Source organism: Notolepis coatsorum (assembly GCF_963971535.1).
Source record: "Notolepis coatsorum genome assembly, chromosome: 10".
NCBI classification, from domain to species: Eukaryota; Metazoa; Chordata; class Actinopteri; order Aulopiformes; family Paralepididae; genus Notolepis; species Notolepis coatsorum.
This window is the reverse complement of record NC_140174.1, coordinates 102806822-102833293: the sequence shown is the minus strand read 5'-3', so window position 1 is coordinate 102833293 and position 26472 is coordinate 102806822. Positions and strand designations below refer to the sequence as shown.

Sequence of the window (26472 nt, the reverse complement as noted above, 5' to 3'; positions counted from 1 at the left end):
GTCCCACAGGGCGGGCCTCTGTGCAGCCCTTTAATACCAATGGGTACCGTATAAATGGATATGGAGGCAGGATATGGATAGGGAGGTAGAGCGGTGGTGTTTGAGAGAGCAGCATGACTCCTTCGTTTGAATAGGCCTGCTGTCTAGTGGGATCCACCGGTTAGCCGGGAAACCATCTGGTCCCCCCCGACCCCCAGGCCCACGTCCCCAGGTCCCCGTTTCTATGGTGATGTCATAGTCCAAACATGAGGGACTGGATGCCAATTTAACTTAATGACTTAATTAGCTCCATCTCTCAATAGACGCACAGAGATGTATCTTTTTGTTTTGGAAGTATATTAATCGTTCGCTGCTCACCAGCTTTAGGCTACAGCTTTGTTAGATATCAGTTTGGAAATGCATCATGGATGGTTGAACGTAGACGGCTCCACAAGCAACATCCATAACATTCAATAACATCTAAATCAATGGTGTGGTGTGGAAAACATTACCTTGGATCCATGTGGTTAAACTGCAAGAGTTATTTTTGGACGACAACAATGAGTTATTTGGGCTTGTCGTAATTGATTTTGTAACCCAAATTAACTTACCTATTCATGGGGGAAGGCTAATGGTATTCCCAATCACAGATACAGTTAATTGCCATGAAATAGGAAGTGTGTGTGAGAGAAAGATAGGGAATGTATTATTATTTTTTTTTTAATCTTTTTCTCCTCCTTTTTTCTGTGATTTTTCTCCCCATCCCAATTTACCTCTTGTGCCAATTCTCCCTCCCCTGTCCTGATCGTTGCTTGCATATGCCCCCCACTGGCCGGTTGTAGGGAGGATAGAAGCCTTGCATCACATGTCCCCTCCGATACATGTGGAGGCAGCCTGTCACATCTTTTCACCTGCCAGCGTGGACCAGACTACCACCCTTCGACTTCCCACCCGCTAACTCTGCCAATTGAGTTAGTATGACGGCCGGCCCAAGCCGGAGGCAACGCCGACAGCCGGATTCGAACCCGGTGTCTCTTAGGGAATGTATTTGTGTGTCTATATCAGAACAAACAAAATGTATTATGAGATTTATTTATGTTCAAATTACACTTTTCACGCCATATAAGGAAGGATATAACAGGTACAAAAAACATATTCAGAGGTTTCATTTGATATTACATGGTGAATGTAGTATTGTCAAAACAATATAGTTAATATATACACACATATGTATATATATATATATATATAATATATATATATATATATTGTCAAACCAAATAGCCTATAAAGAAAAACAGAAATATACAATGTTTTCCATATGAGATGTTGATGGTGTCAGTGACAGATGTCATCTCTCCACACTGACCCGGTGCACGGAGACAAAGTGGTCGTACCCTGAGGTGATGATAAACCGCAGGTCAGTGGCAATGGTTCCGTTCAGCTGGAGGGGAGAAAGAGAAGGGAGTGGCTGAATGCTTCTCTGCAACAGTGTATACCATTCAACCTGTCTGAGACCAGAGCCTGTATTCAATATCAAGCATTGTAAACAGGGTATCTGCAGGTTTCAAGTTAAATGTAAGGCTTTTTAAGACCTTTTAAATACCAATAGGAGCTGAATTTTATACCAATTTCACGACCATACTAGCAAAAAGAAAATTTGAATAAAAACACTGCGCCAATTTTAATTATTGTGCGTTCCATACAAGCTCTCGCCAGACACACCAAGCTCCCGGTAGCCTTGGGACTTGAATACAAAAACATTTTATATTATTTCATCTCCCAACAGCCGTGCAAATGTGCAAATGAAATTTCAGACTTTTTAATACCCCGCTACCCTGTTAAAGCAGGAGTGCTGATCCGAGACCCGATTGGCTCCATAAGTCATAGTGAGGATATATGCTCATGTGACCCGAGCGGTGATCCCAGATCAGTACCCCTGTTCTTCGAAGTCTGATAAATATAAAGATCAAGATAAATATTAAGACTGAAGCAAAGGAATATCTGCACACTGGATTACAGCTCCCAGTAAATTAATAGGCAACAACCCGACATGGTCTTCGTGAGGAAACCGGAGTGTTTTCAGGTTTCTTGAGCTTCTGGGCCCTCATTTATCAAGTTTTCTTAGAAAATGTTCTATTTCCATACGTAAGCACAGAATTTAGAATGTGTGCACGCACAAATAAAACTGGATTTATCACACGTGCGTACACAGGTCCTACGCACACCTGTCATGATAAATATCACCTTGCTCCTACGCTGAGGCTCGTGCACACTTTCACTTATTTGCATACCAGAACCGCCCCGATTAACCATATACGGTAATGGAACACCCCCATGAAATGTGGAAAAGTGGACTGACCCGAGGGAAGGGTGTTATGGAGAAATACGAGACAGGTTGACAAACATGTACACGTACGGTGATGTCGGATATGATATCTATTAACCATTGCTGCCTGGGCAGCGCAAACACTAATAAAGACGGTGCTGGAATATGACTGCCTTTTCCCGTTTTGTTCGATTAATACCCAGGGATTAAAGTTCTCCTCAATTTTATTCCAAATCGCGACGGATTTCCCGTCTTTTTTCTACCTGCTGCATATGATTTCTAGAGGCATATTTGATGTCAGTATTGGGTAGCCTATATAAACAATAATACGAGAGCATATACAAGAACAATGAATCTCACTGCCATGTATGATGTAGCCTATACGCCATGTATAGCCTGCCTATGTGATCTGTGACTGTGATGCACCGAGTGAATCCACAGTCACTTGCTCCTCAATAGAAAACCAACCTAGATTTACCCTGAAGGACAGGTTCTAACAGAACCGTTCGTTATACAAGTATCACAGAGACATTTCAAAAGGTACTCAGAGTTGCACGAGGGTTTCGAACAGAGGTACGGGATGGTTTGAAAGCCGAAACCCTCGTGCAACTGTGAGTACCTTTGAAACGTCTCTGTGATTCTTGTATAACGAACGGTTCGGCCAGAACCAGTCCTTCATGGTAAATCTAGGTTGGTTTCCCATTGAGGAGCATGTGACTGTGGATTCACTCGGTGCAAAAAATAATACTGTCTTTTACTGTTAGTGTCTCAGTGAAGTTTCAACGGAGCGAGGTAGTCTATTCTAACCAACAAATTGAAGTAGAAAGCATTTCGTTGTGGCCAATCTTATTTGGAAACATGACACAAAACAATAGTATGTCGCTTTTTATTTGAAACAATATTTAATCGCGTTTGGAGGTTGGTGTTCTGCGTCTGCCCCCGTGCCAAACAAGCAAGCCAACCTATTGTTCGCGCATGAGCCCGTTATAATTACACTACTGTCGCTATTTCACAATGAACTATAATGAATTACGGTTCATACAGAACACGCGCCAGTGTCGGGAGTAATGCACGGAAGCTTATTTCCGCGTTGAAACTAATGCATGCAACTGATGAGAGCTATGCCGTCCGTCTGCAGTCCCCATATTCTACCACAGGGCGTCAGCTACGCATGCTCTGGGCTATGCGTAGACATAAGCACAAAGTCAAGTTCACGTTCAAATTGATAAATCCCACACTTTGCTTAGAAATGGTCGTACGCACGGGTTAAGCACATATCTGTGCGTACGCAACGTTGATGAATTAGGGCCTTGGTGTTCACATGCATGGGCTTCACGTTAGTAATACTGAGAAAACAACTCACTGGTATATCGTTTGATTGAAGTTGTCCCTCTGTGTGTTCAAACTCTGAAATAAAAAGGTAACGTCATTAGAAAACGGCTTTGGAAGGCAGTTTTCCTTTTCCTCTTAAGCGCATTGGAAATTAACCGACTAATAACCTAACTTAGAGGGATCCCTTACCTTTCTCTGCAACAGACTCAAAGTGAGAAGCGTCATCTGAGGAGTTCTTTTCGATCTTTACACTCTTGACTGCAAAACAAAGTAACACAGATATAATATTATCAGTATGACCTAAACTACCGGTACACAACTAGTTATGTCTTAAGAGACAGAGCAAGAACAAAGACATTGGGCACGGCCCTGCCTAATTAGGCCTGTAGTTACTGAGCAGTAATACAACAGGCGAACTGGAGATTTTGCTCAAGATAAAATATACATGAGCTTTTTTTTTTTGAGCTTTCATTATTAATCATAATAATAAATAATAATTCAACCAGTTTTCCTCTAGGTGTAGGCAGGGGCGTAGCTGGGGGGGGGTAGCTTAGGATGATTCCAAGGGCCCAGCACTGGGGCCCTTTTTTTTTTTTTACTAGACATCACTCAGGTGTATTATTGATGCTCTCATTGATACTATGTTTGTTTCTGAAGTGTGTGTGTGTGTGTGTGTGTGTGTGTGTGTGTGTGTGTGTGTGTGTGTGTGTGTGTGTGTGTGTGTGTGTGTGTGTGTGTGTGTGTGTGTGTGTGTGTGTGTGTGTGTGTAGACTATTGCATTGGTCCATTCATTGAAGATGAACGCAATGCGACATCCTTTACTAGGCTCACCCACCAACAGTGCAGGTGCTGAACTGCTGATCCGAATGTATAGGTAAAAACCATATTATGCGTTTTCATCAATAAAAAAATTGCCAAAGAAATTTTCGCTCGCGCGCTTACGCGCGCTAGCATTCACTGGGGGCCTACAAATACATTCTTTCATGGGGCCCAGAATCTGGAGCTACACCCCTGGGTGTAGGTTGTGTATGTTGTGCAGGAGAATCCAGCATTTTGCTCCTTTGTCCCGTGTCCTCAATCACATTTTCAAAAAAAATCAGCAAAATCCGATTACAATCTAACATCATACAGTCACTAAAAGAAAAAGTGTGTGACATCACATTTTCTTTATGAAGCATTTAGGATTGGCATAAACTAAAGCCAGTAGTGTTTCTGATCATCCACCAGTGGTATTTGCTCTGTGACAAGCCAGAAAGCGAGACATCGGGCACAGTGGTGTAGTGGTTAACACCATCACCTCACATCACAGCAAGAAGGTTCTGGGTTCGATTCCCGCTTGGGGACCAGGTTGCCGGGTACCAAGGTGGGGTATCTTTCTGTGTGGGGCCTTATTGTGTGGAGTTTGCATGTTCTCCCCGTGCTCGCAAGGGTTTCCCCTCCAGAAAAAGAGATAAACCCAATGGAAAAACATGCCGCAGCCCATGTCTGCTCCTGGCTGCCCTTGGGGGGGGGGGGGGGAAGGAACGAGGGGATGGGTCAAGCGCAGAGAAGAAATTTGATCGGCGACCCAAAAAAATGCATGTGCGTGTTCCTATGTGTGTGTGTTCGCTGCATGACTACATTACTGTGCTACGAATAAAGACTTCTTCAAGTCCAGTTAATCTCTCACCCACGCTCACACAAGCACTGCTCTCTCATACTGACAGAGAATTCTTTCTAATATCTTCACAAAAAATAGACCCTCTACTCTACTGGCTGATTTAGGTGAAAACAATTCAGGAGTTCAAGAGACACTTTGTTCACAACTTGTTTAAAATATTTTTGAAGAACTTCCACATCATTCAACTTGATGCTGGAGTTCTGGGCTGCTGTGTTTGCCAAATACATTCACATTCATTAAGCGGACGCTTTTATCCAAAGCAAGGGGTGCACCTCTGGCGGCTAAGGGTAAGTGGTATTGTTTGTCTAGTAGTGCCGGACTTGAGTGCTACACTCTCAATGCATAGTAGTATATCATATTAGCATAGCAAGTAGTAGTAAAGGCATAGTAGCATAGTACATAGTAGGATAGACATAGTACTAGTAGTATAGTACATAATAGTAATAATAATAAATTTTTATTAGTTTAGGTTCGTGTTAACGTTAGATAATGTACAAAATAAACGTATTTCCGGTGCTTTAGACGTCGCTCTTTTATTTTGAAACCCCCCGACCGGAAGTAAAGATGATGCCTCGTTATCTGCTTTAGTGTCCGCCCGGTTCTGTGTTTGTTGGTTTCCGTTAGCTAGCAGCATATCAACACCAGCCATGGGAATACTGTTTTCTAAATTGTGGAGGCTTTTAATCGTCAAGGTAAGAGGATTTGAAGGCATGGTATCCATGAACTTCCATCGGTTCGGATCCTTTGAATGAAATGAGAATGTAAACAAACACTGCATGGCGTCACGTTAGAAAGTATCACTGCGTTGCGTGAAATCACTGACTGCGCGCAGAGACGAGTGCTTAGGCAAAAAATTGTTCCGAGTATATTTGCTTAGAAAACGTAATTGTCTACTTCAATTATTTTTTATTTCTCCACGTGGTAAATACACAGGTCACAACATGTTTACATGAACGTTTTGGAGTTGTATTTGGAGTGTATTTGGTGACTGTAGGACACTGTAAGGGAACGTCAGGCTATTGCACCCCCCCACTTCCAGTGATGAAGCTAAGCTACGCTAACGGAGCGACTGTTCCCAAAGCTAAATGCACGCACAGAGACAAAAAAGGTATGTATCTTCTTGTCTAACTCCAGGGAAGATGTTAAATAAGCTAATTTCCCAAAATGTTGGAGTTTTCCGGCTCATACCATTACAACAGTCCATGGTCACAACAGCTATCGTTGTGGGCTCAGCGAAGCGGACGATAAACTCTTGAGGAAACATTCCTGTGGAAATCCAGAATGTTTCAGTGTTCCTGAGGATGAAGGAAAGCAAAGAGATAACATTGAGAGTTTGATTTGTACTGTAGGTGTTTCAGTGTTCCTAGTCGAGGAAGGAAAGAAATAACATTGAGAGTTTGATTTGTAGGTGTTTCAGTGTTCCTAGTGGAGGAAGGAAAGTCAAGAGATAACATTAAATGTTTGATTTGTGGGTGTTAAATACAGGCTTCACCTATTAGGAGTGACATGTCTAGTGCTGGGTATTGTTTGTTTTCAACACTAATACCATAGCAATAGCTATATTTGTTTTCAATACATTATTTTGTGCATGGTGCAAGATCACATGCACCTATAAGAAGCATTGTGTTGATTTGTCAGTCAAGTCATGTTGGATTCAATAAACACTGTTAGTTATTGGCTATGATAACTGCATCTCTATTTTTACATGAACCTTGTTAAATGCAAAGCACCTCTATAACCGACAATGTCAATAACTCACTCATTCATTCATTCTTTCTTTCATTCACACATGCACACGCCACTCTGCCCCAAGTGGCGACTCACAGGCATGGCACTTTGTGAAAGACCAGTTCAATCTATGAGATCTATGAGAATACTATGATTGATTGATTGAAAATTGTATTAACAGATTGCAGAATGGGTACAATACAGTACAGCTCAATACAATTGTTAAGGGGATGCAGACCAGAGAAAGACTTTCGTCTTTGTTTACAAACATCAGGGTCCCCCATTTTCAATTCATCATAACATATATGACATACAGATAGACAATACTGCTATCTATACATTTATGACATACCAGATTTACAAATACAGTATTGTTTGTGATACAAAAATAGTCTAAAAAAGAGAGTATATACATTTGACGAATAAACTGTACATTGGAGGAGGTTGGGTAGGTGGGGTGAAGGGGGGTGGGAAACTGTACATTGGAGGTGGTTGGGTGGGTGGGTTGGGTAGGCGGGTGGGGGGAGGGGCGGTAACTGTACATTGGATTATCGACGAACCCTTACTTGGTCCCAAGAAGAGGGTCTCGTGTATTATTGGGTTAGGACATTTACTGTACATTGGAGGGGGTTGGGTTAGGACATTTACAGGGGCCAGTTTCGAATTGCAGTCTCCCGTAGGTGCTCTTTGAGAGTGGTTTTGAAAGTGGGTAGTGATTTACATTCCATGATTTGTGATTTGTGACATGATTTGTGGAGCTCCCTCTGGTGTTGTGGTCGTGGTATTCACTGACCTTTGGGAAGTATTTTAACATGTACATGGGTACCTTAGTCGTGTAGTGTATCTTGTAGACCAGGCCCATTGCAAGTTGCTGTACTCTGTTGTCTAGTCTAAGCCTTCCTAGGTTGTCAAAGTGGGCAGGGGTGAGGTGGGTTCGAGGAGTGGTCAAGCTGTAGTCTGACCAGTTTGTTTTGTGATGTTTGTAATTTTGTTTTTAGCGCCTTTGAGGTGCTTTGGTACCATGAGGTGCAAGCATAGTCGTAGTACCCTTGAATGAGTGCTCCTGCCAGAGTCTTCAGGGTATTCTTGTTTACCAGAGAGGAGATCCGGTACAAGAATCGAGTTCGTTGGTTGACTTTTTTTATTACATTGGATGCCATTTTGTCACAGGAAAGATTAGCCTCTAGGATGGAACCCAGGTAGGTAATTTCATCTTTCCTTGTGACAATATTGTCACCCACTGTAACTGAGAAGCCGTCGGTCTTGCTGAGTTTGTTATTTGAACCGAAGAGAATGGACTCTGTTTTGCCCATGTGTAACGATAGTTTGTTATCGGCGAGCCATATGCAGATTTTGCCTAGTTCCCAGCTGAGGGTTTTTTCAACCTGTGTTCTTGTCAGAGACCAGCAGGGCTGAGTCGTCCGCAAACAGGAACAAGTTGCAGTCACAAGCTGACGACATGTAATTTGCATAAATTAGGAACAGTAGCGGTCCTAGTATGCTTCCTTGTGGAACACCACAGCTCACTGGGAGGGGGGGGGGGGGATAGGGTACCATTACCTCCACCATCTGTTCTCTCCCCTCCAGGTAGGATTGTATCCAGCTCACTGATAGACTATCAAAACCAATTGCTTTTAGCTTGTCAATCAGAATGGTGTGATTGACAGTGTCGAAGGCCTTTTGTAGGTCCAGCATGACCATGCCGCAGTATTTGCCCGCATCCACCTCTTGTTTGATGTGGTCATTCAAATAGAGAAGGCATGTGTCAGTGGAGTGGGATGTTCTGAAGCCAGATTGGAATTCGTAGATTCGATTTTTTTCCGCGAGGTACTTTTCGACCTGTTCGTATACTATTTTCTCCATGACTTTCGAGATGGATGTAAGGATAGAAACAGGGCGGTAGTTGCCTGGGTCTAATTTGCTGCCCTTTTTGTGCAGGGGTGTTACTCTCGCAATTTTGAAGTCCTTGGGGACGTGTCCCTGTTTTATGGAGAGGTTTATTATGCGTGTGATGACTGGGGTGATGGCGGCTGCTGAGTCTCTGAGGAATTTGGAGGGGATGTTGTCATGGCCAGTGGCCTTGTTCGGTTGGAGGGCTCTCAGTATTTTTAGTACCTCATCTGTAGTTACCATTTCCAGTTTGAAGTCGTCTTTGTGGACGCCTAGGTTCTTGTAGTATGCTACTATGTGTTCTACCCCATAATGCCCTGAGTGGGCGGGTAGTTTGTTTACCAGTGTTTGATTGATTGATTGATTGATTGAAAACTTTATTAACAGATTGCAGAATGGGTACAATACAGTACAGCTCAATACACACAATTGTTAAGGGGATGCAGACCAGAGAAAGACTTTCGTCTTGTTTCCACCAGGGTCCCCCATTTTCAATTCATCAGGTGTGGCTATGTTTGTGAAGAAAGTGTTTAAGTAATTAGCTACATCCAGCGAGACTGTCTGGGATGTTAAATCAAGCATTATATTGCAGAAGAAACAATACTGCCCTGCCTTACAAAAAGTATCACGGTAATTTGATGGTAACATCAGTTTTACCATGGTACCCCTACTACCCCATGGCCATTGTGTACATCATCAGATTTATGTTTACTCAGATAAGACCAGGTGGCTGCATTCTCATCAATACATTTCTAACAGTAAAACACAACATTGGGATATTTTACAAAATGATCCTTTTCTTGAAAAGATTTTTGATTATAAACAACGACAACACTGCAGCAGAACAACACTCACCCATCTATGAGATAATAAATTGAAAATGGAGGACCCATATGTAAACAAGACGAAAGTATTTTTCTGGTCTTCATCCTCTTAGCAGTTGTTAGTATTGAGCTGTACTGTATTGTACCCATTCTGCAATCTGTTAATAAAGTGTTCAATCAATCAATCAATCTTGGAGACTGAGTAGTTGGAGGCGGAGCTTGTCCCCCTAAAGGAAGTACGCCTGGTTTACTTTTAAATGTGGTAATTGTGTCAACTGTCAATATACTAAGAACACAATGTGGTACAATCACCCAGGCAGTGGTAAACGAATGGATATAAAAACGGGTGTATCACCTTTACCTGATACACTCATGGTACGCAACAAGCCACTGTCCATTTGGGTCTGAAAGCGGCACATTGAGAAATAAACAAAGCGCTTGCCTTTAGAATAGCCTTCAATCGTGCGTGAGCTGTGTCTTGCAGGCACAACATGGTCGTTTCCCACCCATGATTGCAGCGACCATTTTCGCCGAACACGCTATGTATTTATTTATCAATGCGAACTAGCTTGCGTGCGTTGTCGGGCTATTACTAGCCCCTATCAGGCTATATAACAGTATTTGCGTTGATTTAGCAAACTAGCTAACTTAGCTAACGTTAGCTAAACACTGCAGCAGAACAACACTCACCCATCTATGATATTTTCTGGAGGATGGTTCTCATCACAGGACGATGCCAAGACAACTTTAGCACCTAAAGAACTTAGAGCTGGGGGTATCATCGTGTGACTGAATGGGATCAAAAAGCACAACGTTTCTGTGGACTGGAGAAATAAGTCAGTCAACTATCGCCGTTGCCAAGCCAACCACCTGGTCGCAGGATATATTCGCCATGTAATTGAGGAACGTCATCATTTTGCGACGCACGTTCTTTAGCGAGCTCCGAGCTGTGAACGTTAGCAGTGGGGAAATAAAACCTGCTGCCATGGCAAACGGATACAAAGATACACTTTTTACTCGGAGTCGTGGCGTTGACCAAGTAAGTACATCGTTTAACAACAAGGACACCCGCAGCTAACGTTATATGATATCACAGCGATAAAAAAAACACATTACAAGTCAAATGTGATGCTGCAACAATCTAGCTATCGTTAGCTAAACTATGCCAAACGTAAAGCTGGTTATACCAAAGATGCTCTTGTCTTGAGCAGTTTGACTGACATCCACGAATCACGATCATGAGAGGGCTGGATATACCCGACATTGCAATCCCGAATATGCACTTTGAACTGTTTGATGAAAGTACCAAATTACATCAAGCCAGGAGACCAGTCTTTTGTGCACCTGGTCCATTGTTATTGTACCGATTAATTGAGGGCCATTTGCTTTACAATCCTGCGAAAGTCTGAAAATGAATGCTTGCTGTAAAATATATGCCTAATTCCACTTTCAACCTCGTTTTTCAGAGCGACGATTCTGATATATGGGATGACACAGCACTGATAAAGGCGTATGACAAAGCAGTTGCATCCTTCAAGGTGAACATTTCTCTCACTTCAAAGAGCGTGGTTAACACAGACACCACCATATGCAGTTGATATCAACCTGATATGACATCTTGATATTCTTACTTGCCCAATTTCTGTAGGCATACAGGCTACAACCAACACACTAAAATCACCCATTGAATAATATCTCACCAGTTGAATAATATCTGAAACCATCAACAATATCTTGGAGCAGAAACGGATGCAAAATGTACTGCCTTTCTGTGTTTTTGTGTTAACTCTTACCCTCTACTCCCTACCGTGGATTTTGTGATTCAGACGGCCTTGAAGGGTGAAAATGACCCTCATACCTCCAAGAAAGACCACCCCCAGGCCTCCAAGAAAGACCACCCTCACACCTTCAAGAAAGACGAACCTGGAAAGAAACGCAAGAATGCCAAAAAGAATCACAGCCGAAAAAGAAGCAATGCATCACCAGATAAAGAGGTGAGTTAACATGGAAATTAAGGGTGAGGACTAGTAGCTGAGTAGTATAGTGGTCTAGTGCAGAGGTCTAGTGTCTGAGTAGTATAGTGGTCTAGTGTAGGTGTCTAGTGGCTGGGTGGTGTAGAGGTCTAGTGGCTGGGTGGTGTAGAGGTCTAGTGGCTGGGTGGTGTAGAGGTCTAGTGGCTGGGTGGTGTAGAGGTCTAGTGGCTGGGTGGTGATGTAGAGGTCTAGTGGCTGGGTGGTGTAGAGGTCTAGTGGCTGGGTGGTGATGTAGAGGTCTAGTGGCTGGGTAGTGTAGAGGTCTAGTGGCTGGGTGGTGGTGTAGAGGTCTAGTGGCTGGGTGGTGGTGTAGAGGTCTAGTGGCTGGGTGGTGTAGAGATCTAGTGGCTGGGTGGTGTAGAGGTCTAGTGGCTGGGTGGTGTAGAGGTCTAGTGGCTGGGTGGTGTAGAGGTCTAGTGGCTGGGTGGTGTAGAGGTCTAGTGGCTGGGTGGTGTAGAGGTCTAGTGGCTGGGTGATGTAGAGGTCTAGTGGCTGGGTGGTGGTGTAGAGGTCTAGTGGCTGGGTGGTGGTGTAGAGGTCTAGTGGCTGGGTGGTGTAGAGGTCTAGTGGCTGGGTGGTGGTGTAGAGGTCTAGTGGCTGGGTGGTGGTGTAGAGGTCTAGTGGCTGGGTGGTGTAGAGGTCTAGTGGCTGGGTAGTGTAGAGGTCTAGTGGCTGGGTGGTGGTGTAGAGGTCTAGTGGCTGGGTGGTGGTGTAGAGGTCTAGTGGCTGGGTGGTGTAGAGGTCTAGTGGCTGGGTGGTGTAGAGGTCTAGTGGCTGGGTGGTGTAGAGGTCTAGTGGCTGGGTGGTGTAGAGGTCTAGTGGCTGGGTGGTGTAGAGGTCTAGTGGCTGGGTGGTGTAGAGGTCTAGTGGCTGGGTGGTGTAGAGGTCTAGTGGCTGGGTGGTGTAGAGGTCTAGTGGCTGGGTGGTGTAGAGGTCTAGTGGCTGGGTGGTGGTATAGAGGTCTAGTGGCTGGGTGATGTAGAGGTCTAGTGGCTGGGTGGTGTAGAGGTCTAGTGGCTGGGTGGTGTAGAGGTCTAGTGGCTGGGTGATGTAGAGGTCTAGTGGCTGGGTGGTGTAGAGGTCTAGTGGCTGGGTGGTGTAGAGGTCTAGTGGCTGGGTGATGTAGAGGTCTAGTGGCTGGGTGGTGTAGAGGTCTAGTGGCTGGGTGGTGGTGTAGAGGTCTAGTGGCTGGGTGGTATAGAGGTCTAGTGGCTGGGTGGTGTAGAGGTCTAGTGGCTGGGTGGTGGTGTAGAGGTCTAGTGGCTGAGTGGTATAGAGGTCTAGTGGCTGGGTGGTGTAGTAGAGAGGTCTAGTGGCTGGGTGATGTAGAGGTCTAGTGGCTGGGTGGTATAGAGGTCTAGTGGCTGGGTGGTATAGAGGTCTAGTGGCTGGGTGGTGTAGTAGAGAGGTCTAGTGGCTGGGTGGTGTAGAGGTCTAGTGGCTGGGTGGTGTAGTAGAGAGGTCTAGTGGCTGGGTGATGTAGAGGTCTAGTGGCTGGGTGGTGTTGTAGAGAGGTCTAGTGGAGTGGGTGGTGTAGAGGTCTATTGCTGGGAACTCATGTACTATGGCCAAGATGAGCTTGCTTGACGGGTTGTGTATTAGTGACGGGGGGACCAATCAGAGTAGACCACCACCTACTATCTTTGGAGCAGAAGTATCACTATTCCCTGCCTGTTGAATCAGACTACTGAGGCTTGGCAACCCCACCCATACGGTTAGGCCCTATTTCGTCTAGGCCTTTGTGTTTTTTCTTTCACTCTAGAACAGGGGTTCTCAAACTTTTTTATACCACAACCCCATTTTATGTAGGAATTTTTTTGGCGACCCCACGCTTAACACTTTGGATGCCACGCCGTGTTTTCCTTTTTACCCCCTTGATGCCCAAACCCACTCCAATGTTAACTTAATATCGCCTAATCTATGTTTTAAATTATGGCTATGTGTCTAATCTGCCCGTCGCTTATCAAAGACTCATTTTCCAGTCAACATTGTCAAGGCAGATTGTTTTTTTATCGCTTCATTTCCGTTTGATAGCATTTTGAAAATCACTCGTTTTCGCGGAAAAAACAACCCTATGATGATGATTGTCTTTTACTGGAATATTCCAGAATGTTATCATTTGTCTGCCTATTTATGAATCGTTTTCAAATAAACGCTAGATGATCGATAGTATATGTGTACGCACGCTCGTGCCGCGCGCTGATAATCGCTGCTCTTATTTCCTGATGGCTTTTACAGTGAAACAGCAATATCACATATAGTGGAAACGCTTATATCTCCGTGAAAACGAGTCTGATTATCCTAAGACTGATAACATAGATGCCTTACCTGACATCAGATGGTATCCAAATGGTATATTCCAATTCCTGATCACCATTCCAGTATAACACATATTCGCCGTGGCACCAAGGTTCCAGACTTAACTCTGGTAGACCCCGGTTACATCAGTGAGAAGTAAAATGTGGAGTCAGAAATCCGTTCTCCCATTCACTTTTGAGTCCAATCCAAAAGGGTGATTTACCATCTGGGAGACGATAGGGGGCGCTTTTTTCACATCTGAGCGCCGGCGGTGCCTGGATCTCCAACGGTAGGCTCGCTTGATGCAATATGTTTTCAGAACGCTAATTAAAAAAAAAACGGAGAAATCTCGTGATGGGCATTCAACGGTCGGGGGGGGGGGGGGGTAAACCCGAGAAATCTCGGGCGTGGCATCCAAAGTGTTAATGTATCGGGTAATTTCAACGTGGAATTAAGGAATATCAAAATAAAAGCACACGTTGTTGAACTTGATCATGCATATTTATTAGAAAATGTAATTACAGCACTATGATATCAATACACATTTATAAAACGAGGCATATTTAGCCAAAATATGTTGCCAGAACATAAAAAAAATACATATTTTACTTGCCAATGCACTGTAACCTACCCACGACCCCACTTTGGGTCGCAACCCGTAGTTTGAGAACCGCTGCTCTAAAAGACGTTTCTTGTCGCCCCCCCCAGTGGCAGGTTGGGGACGCGTGTTGTGCTTACTGGTCAGAGGACGGCCAGCTCTACACTGCCACCGTCTCCTCCGTGGACAGACAGAGGGGCACCTGCATAGTTGTGTTCACAGACTACGGCAATGAAGAGGAACAGAACCTCCAGGACCTGCTGGAGGAGAACTCTGAGCTGGAGGAGGAAACGTCCTACAAGGTGTGGTGGGAGCATTGGTCAGCATGGCAGTCTTGTAAGAAAAGCACATAGATGCTAATAAATTTAATTATAGATATAGGTCAATTAAAGGAACATGCCAACATTATGGGAAATGCGCGTTGTAAGCTAGCCTAGCTTAGCACAAATGAATGGAAGTGGATATGGACCACTAGCCTAGCTTAAAACTCCGGGAGAGGTGTAAGTGTTAGTTTGACAAATAAGTGGCCTGGATTTTATGTTTTAGGTCATATAAAATGCTTCTGAGTAAGTAAAATGACATGACATACCGTCGCACAGGATATCTAAAGTAAATTTCAGTCTATGGTCATTTGCCCGGCTGTGATATGAAGTGAGCAAAGCATAGCGGTACATGTACAGCGAGGAACCACCAAGTCCCTATCCAGTCTTCTTTATCTGTTACCCTCTCCTCCTCCTCCAATCATATTATATGACAGGCAGGGACGGTAGAGTGTGTGTATAAGAACTGTCTATTTTTGCGTTTATTTTTTCCCACATGGGAAACGCAGTTTTACAGATTTGTCTATTTTGAATCAACTAATCGATCAATCAAATCGTCATCAAAATCCATGACTTTTCCTTAACTTAAGATTTTCTTATAGTGGAGGACAGCCCTGGTGTCATGGAGACCAGAGTGGAGGCTCTCAAGACCAAAGTTGATTGTATTGATTTGTTTTGGAATCTAGGCAAATGAGGTTGAGTCTTCAACAGAGGAGAGTGACCGGTCAGCCACGCCACAGACAAACAGTCACCAGCCACGCTTCAAATCCAAGTCCAAATCCACCAAAGGAGCCCCGCCTCCCATGTTGGCTCCTAGTTTCCCCGGCTTTCCCCCAGGACCACCTCCCATGCCTGGCTTCAAGGTGAGAAAAGAGACTCCCGCTCTTCCACCTTGTTCGATATCTATGCTTGCCACTTGCCAAACAAATTCCCTTTCTCACTGACCACGTATATTTCCGTCATTCGCTGAACAAAGAGAAACATACCTTCATAGTACAGTGCATAGCATATACGGTAAGCTCAGATCAGGTGTTTACTACGGTATATGAGAATAAATAAGCAAGTGTAATGAGGTTGAAATCTCCTTTACACCAACCATGGTATTAACTTCAGGTGGTGGACTAGTGAAGACCATGGTATTAACTTCAGGTGGTGGACTAGTGAAGACCATGGTATTAACTTCAGGTGGTATTAACTTCAGGTGGTGGACTAGTGAAGACCATGGTATTAACTTCAGGTGGTATTAACTTCAGGTGGTGGACTAGTGAAGACCATGGTATTAACTTCAGGTGGTAGACTAGTGAAGACCATGGTATTAACTTCAGGTGTTGGACTAGAGAAGACCATGGTATTAACTTCAGGTGGTGGACTAGTGAAGACCGTGGTATTAACTTCAGGTGGTGGACTAGTGAAGACCATGGTATTAACTTCAGGTGGTAGACTAGTGAAGACCATGGTATTAACTTCAGGTGGTGGACTAGAGAAGACCATGGTATTAACTTCAGGTGGTGGACTAGAGAAGACCATGCATGGTATTAACTTCAGGTGGTGGACTAGCGAAGACCATGGTATTAACTTCAGGTGGTAGACTAGTGAAGACCATGGTATTAACTTCAGGTGGTGGACTAGTGAAGACCATGGTATTAACTTCAGGTGGTAGACTAGAGAAGACCATGGTATTAACTTCAGGTGGTAGACTAGTGAAGACCGTGGTATTAACTTCAGGTGGTGGACTAGTGAAGACCGTGGTATTAACTTCAGGTGGTGGACTAGTGAAGACCATGGTATTAACTTCAGGTGGTAGACTAGAGAAGACCATGGTATTAACTTCAGGTGGTGGACTAGTGAAGACCATGGTATTAACTTCAGGTGGTGGACTAGTGAAGACCATGGTATTAACTTCAGGTGGTAGACTAGTGAAGACCATGGTATTAACTTCAGGTGGTGGACTAGAGAAGACCATGGTATTAACTTCAGGTGGTGGACTAGAGAAGACCATGCATGGTATTAACTTCAGGTGGTGGACTAGCGAAGACCATGGTATTAACTTCAGGTGGTAGACTAGTGAAGACCATGGTATTAACTTCAGGTGGTGGACTAGTGAAGACCATGGTATTAACTTCAGGTGGTAGACTAGAGAAGACCATGGTATTAACTTCAGGTGGTAGACTAGTGAAGACCGTGGTATTAACTTCAGGTGGTGGACTAGTGAAGACCATGGTATTAACTTCAGGTGGTAGACTAGAGAAGACCATGGTATTAACTTCAGGTGGTGGACTAGTGAAGACCATGGTATTAACTTCAGGTGGTAGACTAGAGAAGACCATGGTATTAACTTCAGGTGGTAGACTAGTGAAGACCGTGGTATTAACTTCAGGTGGTAGACTAGTGAAGACCATGGTATTAACTTCAGGTGGTGGACTAGTGAAGACCATGGTATTAACTTCAGGTGGTGGACTAGTGAAGACCATGGTATTAACTTCAGGTGGTGGACTAGAGAAGACCATGGTATTAACTTCAGGTGGTGGACTAGAGAAGACCATGCATGGTATTAACTTCAGGTGGTAGACTAGTGAAGACCATGGTATTAACTTCAGGTGGTGGACTAGTGAAGACCATGGTATTAACTTCAGGTGGTAGACTAGAGAAGACAGTGGTATTAACTTCAGGTGGTAGACTAGTGAAGACCATGGTATTAACTTCAGGTGGTAGACTAGAGAAGACCATGGTATTAACTTCAGGTGGTAGACTAGTGAAGACCATGGTATTAACTTCAGGTGGTAGACTAGAGAAGACCATGGTATTAACTTCAGGTGGTGGACTAGTGAAGACCATGGTATTAACTTCAGGTGGTAGACTAGTGAAGACCATGGTATTAACTTCAGGTGGTAGACTAGAGAAGACCATGGTATTAACTTCAGGTGGTGGACTAGTGAAGACCATGGTATTAACTTCAGGTGGTAGACTAGAGAAGACCATGGTATTAACTTCAGGTGGTAGACTAGTGAAGACCATGGTATTAACTTCAGGTGGTGGACTAGAGAAGACCATGGTATTAACTTCAGGTGGTGGACTAGAGAAGACCATGCATGGTATTAACTTCAGGTGGTAGACTAGTGAAGACCATGGTATTAACTTCAGGTGGTGGACTAGAGAAGACCATGGTATTAACTTCAGGTGGTGGACTAGAGAAGACCATGGTATTAACTTCAGGTGGTAGACTAGTGAAGACCATGGTATTAACTTCAGGTGGTGGACTAGCGAAGACCATGGTATTAACTTCAGGTGGTGGACTAGTGAAGACCATGGTATTAACTTCAGGTGGTAGACTAGTGAAGACCATGGTATTAACTTCAGGTGGTAGACTAGCGAAGACCATGGTATTAACTTCAGGTGGTGGACTAGTGAAGACCATGGTATTAACTTCAGGTGGTAGACTAGTGAAGACCACGGTATTAACTTCAGGTGGTAGACTAGAGAAGACCATGGTATTAACTTCAGGTGGTATTAACTTCAGGTGGTGGACTAGAGAAGACCATGGTATTAACTTCAGGTGGTGGACTAGTGAAGACCATCGTATTAACTTCAGGTGGTAGACTAGTGAAGACCATGGTATTAACTTCAGGTGGTAGACTAGAGAAGACCGTGGTATTAACTTCAGGTGGTGGACTAGCGAAGACCGTGGTATTAACTTCAGGTGGTAGACTAGTGAAGACCGTGGTATTAACTTCAGGTGGTAGACTAGTGAAGACCGTGGTATTAACTTCAGGTGGTAGACTAGTGAAGACCATGGTATTAACTTCAGGTGGTAGACTAGTGAAGACTGTGGTATTAACTTCAGGTGGTAGACTAGTGAAGACTGTGGTATTAACTTCAGGTGGTAGACTAGAGAAGACCATGTATTAACTTCAGGTGGTAGACTAGTGAAGACTGTGGTATTAACTTCAGGTGGTATTAACTTCAGGTGGTAGACTAGCGAAGACCATGGTATTAACTTCAGGTGGTAGACTAGTGAAGACCGTGGTATTAACTTCAGGTGGTAGACTAGTGAAGACCGTGGTATTAACTTCAGGTGGTAGACTAGTGAAGACCGTGGTATTAACTTCAGGTGGTAGACTAGTGAAGACCGTGGTATTAACTTCAGGTGGTAGACTAGTGAAGACCGTGGTATTAACTTCAGGTGGTAGACTAGTGAAGACCATGGTATTAACTTCAGGTGGTGGACTAGTGAAGACCATGGTATTAACTTCAGGTGGTAGACTAGTGAAGACCATGGTATTAACTTCAGGTGGTAGACTAGTGAAGACCGTGGTATTAACTTCAGGTGGTAGACTAGTGAAGACCGTGGTATTAACTTCAGGTGGTAGACTAGTGAAGACCATGGTATTAACTTCAGGTGGTAGACTGAAAATAAAATAAAAATAGACGTTAGTTACCAGGCAGGACGTTTCACTGGCTGTCCCTGTATCCTCGCTGGCCTGTTCTCGTTCAGGATCTGCATTCTGCCTTTCTGCTTCATCTGCTTGTGGTACTGGTTAGTGGCAAAATGCGACCAATCATCTGCTGCCATCAGTCGTTTCAAATGTCTGTTTCAGTGAAGCTAAGCCATACATGAGAGCATTGCTTTCGACGTGATGCTGTTCTGCTTATTGTCAGTCACTTTTGAAGTGCATGCGAGACTGCTGGCTGGGCAGCTGGTGAGACGAAATGAGCTCTGTCGTCAACTTTGGAGAACGTGAATCCCATGCACTCCATGTGAAATTTTAACTCGCACACTCTCAAAAAAAATTGTCGCAAATGCAATAATTTTGTTCGCAGTTTGGAGCCCTGGTATTAACTTCCATGGTCACATGGTTCTGGTGTTCGGTGTCTTTGAAATGGAAAATATGTTTAGAGATAAAGCAGAATAGCCTATATTTTGATATTTAGCCATGACTGACACCTTGGTGTACCACCTTGTCATGTGTTTTGGATACTATCTTGTCAATCCAGTTTGCTGCGGACTAGGGCTGACCCCCATTAGTCGAATAGTCGACTAATCGATCGAAAGGAGCTGTAGTCGACTGCCAACCTCTTAGTCAAATGCAAAAAAAAAAAATTATTATACTTGTTTTTTTTTTATCATTCTTTCCAAAAGCAAAGAGGCCTAGAAGCGTGGATAACGCTAATGGCATGCATACCAGAGGCTAACTGCCTAATAAAACAGGCACAGAGGCACTGAAAGAGGATTTCACCCATCTAATGAACACACTAGACTAGACAAATATCAAGATGTATCCATCAGTGGAGCAATTGCATGCTTTCGCAGAGAACAAGAAGCCTTCCGTCGACTCCTTTTTTATAGTCGACTATCGGCTAATTTCGGTGACTACAAGTTGACTATACAAATCCTTAGCTGGGGACAGCCCTACTGCGGACACACTGTTGTTTAAAACCCCATTTGGTCCTCTCTTTAGGGGGGCAGCGGCAAACGGTCAGGTGGCACTGGCCCCACCCCTCCCGCTTGGCCTCCCATGATGCCCTGCGGTCCACCGGTGAGTCATATATCAAATATATTGATACATTTACAACAACAGGAGTCTGGTCCTATCGGCAAGCATGTGTGAAATCTACTCACAATATTGTCAGCATACCTGACGAATTACGACTAAGCAATATGAGAGGAATTCATATCATGAAAATATTTATGTATGCATCATGATATCTGTTGACATGTGCAAAACCACAAGATGCATAATGCAGGTGCAGTTTATCACATTGAACTGCACAATACTGGAGTGATACAAACCAAAACCTTTATTTTCAAATACCATCCCCTCAAATATCACATTTGAGTTCATATATGGGGGTTTGTATCATTCATTTAGATGACAGAATTGTGCACAGCAATGTCACAATATCATTTAATCCTGAAAAATGATAATACTGAATCATGGCCCAACCATAATCCTTAGCATTTCAGTTTTATTTTTTCTCTCTGAACACACCCTGTGATGTTGTTGTCTTTTTTGCAGATGATCCCTCCCCCTCCTCCTTTCAGTCCTGACATGGATGGACAGGATGACGAGGCCTTGGGTAGCATGCTCATCTCCTGGTATATGAGCGGTTACCACACTGGCTACTACCTGGTGAGTGTCATGGTCTATATTATTTTCTTATATGAGTTGATACCACACTGGGTACTGCCTGGTGAGTGTCATGGTCTATATTATCTTCTTATGAGTTGATGCCACACTGGCTACTGCCTGGTGAGTGTCATGGTCTATATTATTTTCTTATATGAGTTGATACCACACTGGGTACTGCCTGGTGAGTATCATGGTCTATATTATCTTCTTATATGAGTTGATGCCACACTGGCTACTACCTGGTGAGTGGCATGGTCTATATTATCTCCTGGTATATGAGTTGATACCACACTGGCTACTACCTGGTGAGTGGCATGGTCTATATTATCTCCTGATATATGAGTTGATACCACACTGGCTACTACCTGGTGAGTGGCATGGTCTATATTATCTCCTGGTATATGAGTTGATACCACACTGGCTACTACCTGGTGAGTGGCATGGTCTATATTATCTCCTGGTATATGAGTTGATACCACACTGGCTACTACCTGGTGAGTGTCATGGTCTATATTATCTCCTGGTATATGAGTTGATACCACACTGGCTACTACCTGGTGAGTGTCATGGTCTATATTATCTCCTGGTATATGAGCGGTTACCACACTGGGTACTACCTGGTGAGTGTGATGGTCTATATTATCTTCTGATATGAGTTGATACCATACTGGCTACTGCCTGGTAATTGCTGTGGTCTATATTATAGTGTGTTCCAAATAATGGGGAGAGGAGCAGCAAAGGGAATTATTTGATGAAAAAAAAAAAGATACACAAGATAAGATTGTATCTGGCTTAATTGATCCATGAAGCCTGCATTCATTTGACTACAATTACCTTTCAACTTTTGCCCAGATATAAACTGTATGAATCAAGGTCGCCATATCTTAAACATTAAGCCCAGTACATCCGGTTAAATTCTGTGAATTATCACAGCCATAGTGGATACCACACTGGGAACGACCTGGTAAGTGTCGAGGTCTGTACATTCACAAGGTCGAGTCATGTAATTGCGGAAGTACACAATTCATAGGCTGTCCCGGGACCAATGTTCTACAATAACAGCGTGTGAAGCCCGTCTGACTGGTCCAAAGAAGAATTCAGGTGCCAAATTGGTCCCTGTTGTAGATAAACCTCCATGTTATCAATGAGCCTGTTTGTCTTGCCATCACCATGTAGAGCTCTTAGACCTATAGGCTTTGGAACTATCTTATCTAGGAGGCCAGAGGTTGTGTGGAACTTTAGGAGCCAGGAAAGGGAAAGCTCATGGTTTGGAACTATCTATCTAGGAGCATCTAGGAGGCCAGAAGTTGTGTGGAACTTTAGGAGCCAGGAAAGGGAAAGCTCATGGGAGATAACCGAAGGCCGGCTCACATGGGAGGGGGTGATAACGGGGTTAACACTATGGTCGCCAAAAACGCCATAGCACGTCTTTCCCCGCCATGCTCATTCTGCCAAAGACGCCGTACCACGTCTTTGATATCAATATTTCAAAAATCTGTGATCGAAATCATATTTCTCCCCCGGAGACTTGATCTACTGCTGATCCCCTCTCAACTCTCCAACGGTTCAAGAGCGCCATCTGGTGGCCGATCGGCGGATCGCCCAGAGCGTAAACAGGAAATGGAAGCTGGTGCTCATTTCAATTCGGTCCGATCACTCTGTAATAGTCCCAGGACTCGAGCTAGACACAACGGATAGCAATCAGTTACCAATAACTCGATAAACAACATGATTTGGACGTATATACTATTATACAACCTGGAAATGGATCGCATATTTCTACATCCCATAATAGGAATATTTCTGTTCCACACTCATCGCCCAACGCTATGAGGAAGCTACGGTAAGATTCAGCGTTATTTTTTAACGTGTTCGATACTAACTGCTCTAATGATCATATCACCCACACTAGATTAATCATCTAACGTTGGCCACGGAATTATAAACGACCCCCCCCCCCATCCGGTCAACATCAGATGATCAGTAGTAACTTCTAGAAGCACGTCCATTTGACATTTTTTATCTCGCGCAGATTCCTATCAAACTGTATTTGATCATCAATATAATGCATTTGGGGCTATAAATCACGTTCTGGAGAAAGCTGCAGAAAACGATAAAAACATACTTATACTTTAGACCGTATTTTAGTATGAATATGTGAATGAAAAAGTATAACGTTGCTACACCCTGAACAATAGATACTTGACGTTGAATGGGCCATAGTAATGTCAATTTAGCAATACAATTTAAAAAGTTATAGCCCTGCAAAGAAGGTAAACATCCCCATAGACAAATAGAGCTGGCGGAGGATGGTATATTAAGAATATAAGCCTGGCGACCAAAGTGTTAATAGCTGGAGCTGCGCTCTTCGGTAAGGTAACTCTCAACAAAAAGGATCCAGAGAGGACCTGAGGGCAACCTAATCTATTTGTAACTAGGGATGCACTGATCCAATATATCTGATATCAGCCCCGATATGACTAAAATAGCTGGATCGGGTATCGGTAAAAAAAAATATATATATATATCGGTGGTATTATTTTTTATAATAACAATTCAGTACATTTATATCTGTTTAATTTGTTGCATTTAGTTTCACTAAGTTAGGAAAGTAATGTTTTAAGTCATGCCTGATGTTGCCTTGCACAAAAGATTGATCTCAGTCTCTTCCACATAGTGAGGTATACAGTTTATTAATTGAACAATGGGTATCGGATCGGTACTCTGTATCGGCCGATACCCAAAGCCCAGGGCCCTCATTCACCAACGTGACTTACGCACAGATATGTGCTTATGCTGTGCGTACAACCATTTCTAAGCAAAGAGTGGGATTCATCAATTTCAACTTGAACTTGACTTCGTGCTTATGTGTACGCACAGCTCTGAGCATACTTAGCTGACGCCCAGTGGTAGAATATCGTTACTACGGCTCAAGCGCTCCTCAGTACATGCATTCGTTTCAACGCGGAAATAAAGACACTGGCGCGTGTTCTGTATGACCCCCGTAATTCATTATAGTTCATTGTGAAATAGCGATATTAGTGTAATTATTGTCAAACCCTAAATAGCATGTGGAATAGGTCTTTCTCTCCGAATGAATGTAGGTTTATATATATAGCGTTATCGGGTGCACTGACTGCGCTCGCAGGAACTGTTTTCAGAGATAGCATCAGATAGGGATGAATGAATGAATGAGGGGCAGTCTAATTGCAGAGAGAACATAATATTAACTAGAGTCCACTACCCGAGACACCTCCTTCATTTGTACCGCAATTTGGGACTCAAATTGGAGCTATGAGCTTAAAAGCTTTTCCGTGCTTATTTGAGAAGGTCCAGCTGCAGAGCTGGAGAGACAGACAGCAGAGAGACACTGTTCCACAGTGTGTGTGTGTGACCACTAGTCTCCTAGTAGAGACCCCCCCCTCTGGACCACCTCCCAGTAGAGACCCCCCCCCCCCCCCCTCTGGACCACCTCCTAGTAGAGACAAGTTTTCTGAAATTTATGTTTATATATGCAAATGAGGCACTTTTCCATTAAATATGTGGACATTTATCGATGCAATAAGGCAAAATGAAGTAAAATTAACAACTAAATGTGTGTTATTGACGTTTTATTGTCACTAGTTTCATAGAAGACATGTTTAGGAAGCAAAATATAACAATTTCAAAATCAACAAAAAAAGTATATTTGCCTATTCACCTGCAGTGTCTCGCCTTAATCCTCATCTTCGTCTTCTTCCTAGAGAAGTCTCTACTAGGAGGTGGTCGGGGGGGGGGGGGGGGGGGGCTGAGTCTCTACTATTAGACTAGTAGTCACACGCACGTACACACACACACACACACACACACACTGTGGAACAGTGTCTGTCTGTCTGTCTGTCTGTCTCTCTGCTGTCTGTCTCTCTGCTGTCTCTCTCAAAATAGTATAAGTGCTATCTTGGCCCTGAGAGTTGCTCTCCGGCTCTGCAGCTGGACCCTTCTCCAATCAGCACGAAAAAAGCTATAAGCTTATAAAACGATTTAATATGCTAAACTTCGTTTTAAATTCCTTAATTCACTTTTGTTTATTTCATAAAGATTTTCCCGACATAATGCTACCTGCCCCGACCAGATCCGTGACTCTGTTGCGATACAGATGAATTATCTACTCAGAAAGCTTATAAAACGATTTAATATGCTAAACTTTGTTTTTAAATTCTTTAATTCACTTTTGTTTATTTCATAAGGATTTTCCCGACATAATGCTACCTGCCCCGACCAGATCCGTGACTCTGTTGCGATACAGATGAATTATCTACTCAGAATAGTATTATAAAGTGGCTATCTTTTATGCTGTAGATCACTGCTGGTATGTGCGTGCAGAACCTTTATTTCAGCGGGGACTGTAGTATTTATTTGACGTTACTGTACAATATATGTGTATTAAAAGACGGAGCTGTCTTTTATTGTATTATAATAATTATTAATATTAAAAATAAATTAAGAAAGGCATTCTTATTCCAGCATGCATTAATGACACTAACGGGCAACGGCAAAACAGTGGTTAATGGTCTTTATTAGTGTTTGCGGTGTCCAGGCAGCAATGGTCTTTTAGGAAGTTAATAGATATAATATCCGACAGTGTACAACACCCTCGGCTTAGTCCACTTTTCCACATTTCATGGGGGTGGTCCATTACCGTATATGGTTAATCGGGGCGGTTCTGGTATGCAAATACGTGAAAGTGTGCACGAGCCTCGGCGCAGGGCCAAGGTGATATTTATCATGACAGGTGTGCGTAGAACCTGTGTACGCACGTGTGGTAAATCCCGTTTATTTTGTGCGTGCACTCATTCTAAATTCTGTGCTTACGTGTGGAAATAGAACATTTTCCACGTCACGTTGATGAATGAGGGCCCAGGTATCTGTATCGGGAGTGAAAAAGTCGGATATATTATCTCACGAGATTTAATTTGAGATTTCTTCAACATCAAACAACACAACACAAGAGTCCTATATCCTGAAGGAATACAGGATGAGTAACATTAATTAAAAGTCAAAAACATTAACGGAACACAATAAATCTAAATTTTAAAAGTATCCTACGTTCTTTTATAATGTGGCCTAGGGCTGGGCGATATGGCAAAAAATCATATCGCGATAACGATATGATAATGTTATCATATTTCTCTATCGATAATTATCGAAATTGTTATAAGTAACAATGTCGTTGCCGCCATCTTTAGTGTTACATCCCCTCACACTCCAGTTCTCAGGCTGCAGCTGGTTTAAAAGCTAAAGTAAACCGGCTTCTCTGCTGGCTGTGGCTCCAGGGGAGTTGAACAGTTCTGACTCTGCTAGTTTATTTTCGATC

The 26472-nt window shown here is 43.4% G+C and overlaps 2 protein-coding genes across 2 annotated transcripts in view; one reads left to right on the top strand and one right to left on the bottom strand.

Annotated features, from left to right (window-relative positions):
- Nucleotides 1–839: 839 nt before the first annotated feature.
- hspb11 (heat shock protein, alpha-crystallin-related, b11) lies at nt 840–10629 on the bottom strand. Its single transcript, XM_084322835.1, has 5 exons — nt 10433–10629; nt 6489–6595; nt 3830–3898; nt 3672–3715; nt 840–1423 (listed from the first exon to the last, which is right to left on the bottom strand). The coding sequence occupies exons 1-5, from the start codon at nt 10522–10524 to the stop codon at nt 1331–1333; spliced, it is 405 nt and encodes a 134-aa protein (XP_084178961.1). The 5' UTR covers nt 10525–10629; the 3' UTR covers nt 840–1330.
- smn1 (survival of motor neuron 1, telomeric) overlaps nt 10612–26472 on the top strand; it is a 29392-nt gene continuing 13531 nt past the window's right edge. Inside the window, exons 1-7 of the mRNA XM_084322834.1 lie at nt 10612–10781; nt 11209–11280; nt 11569–11736; nt 14782–14973; nt 15678–15854; nt 20448–20525; nt 21006–21119. Coding sequence (XP_084178960.1) covers nt 10728–10781; nt 11209–11280; nt 11569–11736; nt 14782–14973; nt 15678–15854; nt 20448–20525; nt 21006–21119 — 855 coding nt within the window. The 5' untranslated portion in view covers nt 10612–10727. The remainder of the gene's footprint in view (nt 10782–11208; nt 11281–11568; nt 11737–14781; nt 14974–15677; nt 15855–20447; nt 20526–21005; nt 21120–26472) is intronic.

Excerpts from the sequence above, each read along its gene's own strand:
- hspb11 (XM_084322835.1), bottom strand. The coding sequence starts at position 10,524 with ATGATACCCCCAGCTCTAAGTTCTTTAGGTGCTAAAGTTGTCTTGGCA. Across the intron at positions 6,596-10,432 it reads CCAGAAAATATCATAGATGG|GAACACTGAAACATTCTGGA; the intron begins GTGAGTGTTGTT and ends CTTCATCCTCAG. Across the intron at positions 3,716-3,829 it reads TGAGTCTGTTGCAGAGAAAG|AGTTTGAACACACAGAGGGA; the intron begins GTAAGGGATCCC and ends TTTTTATTTCAG.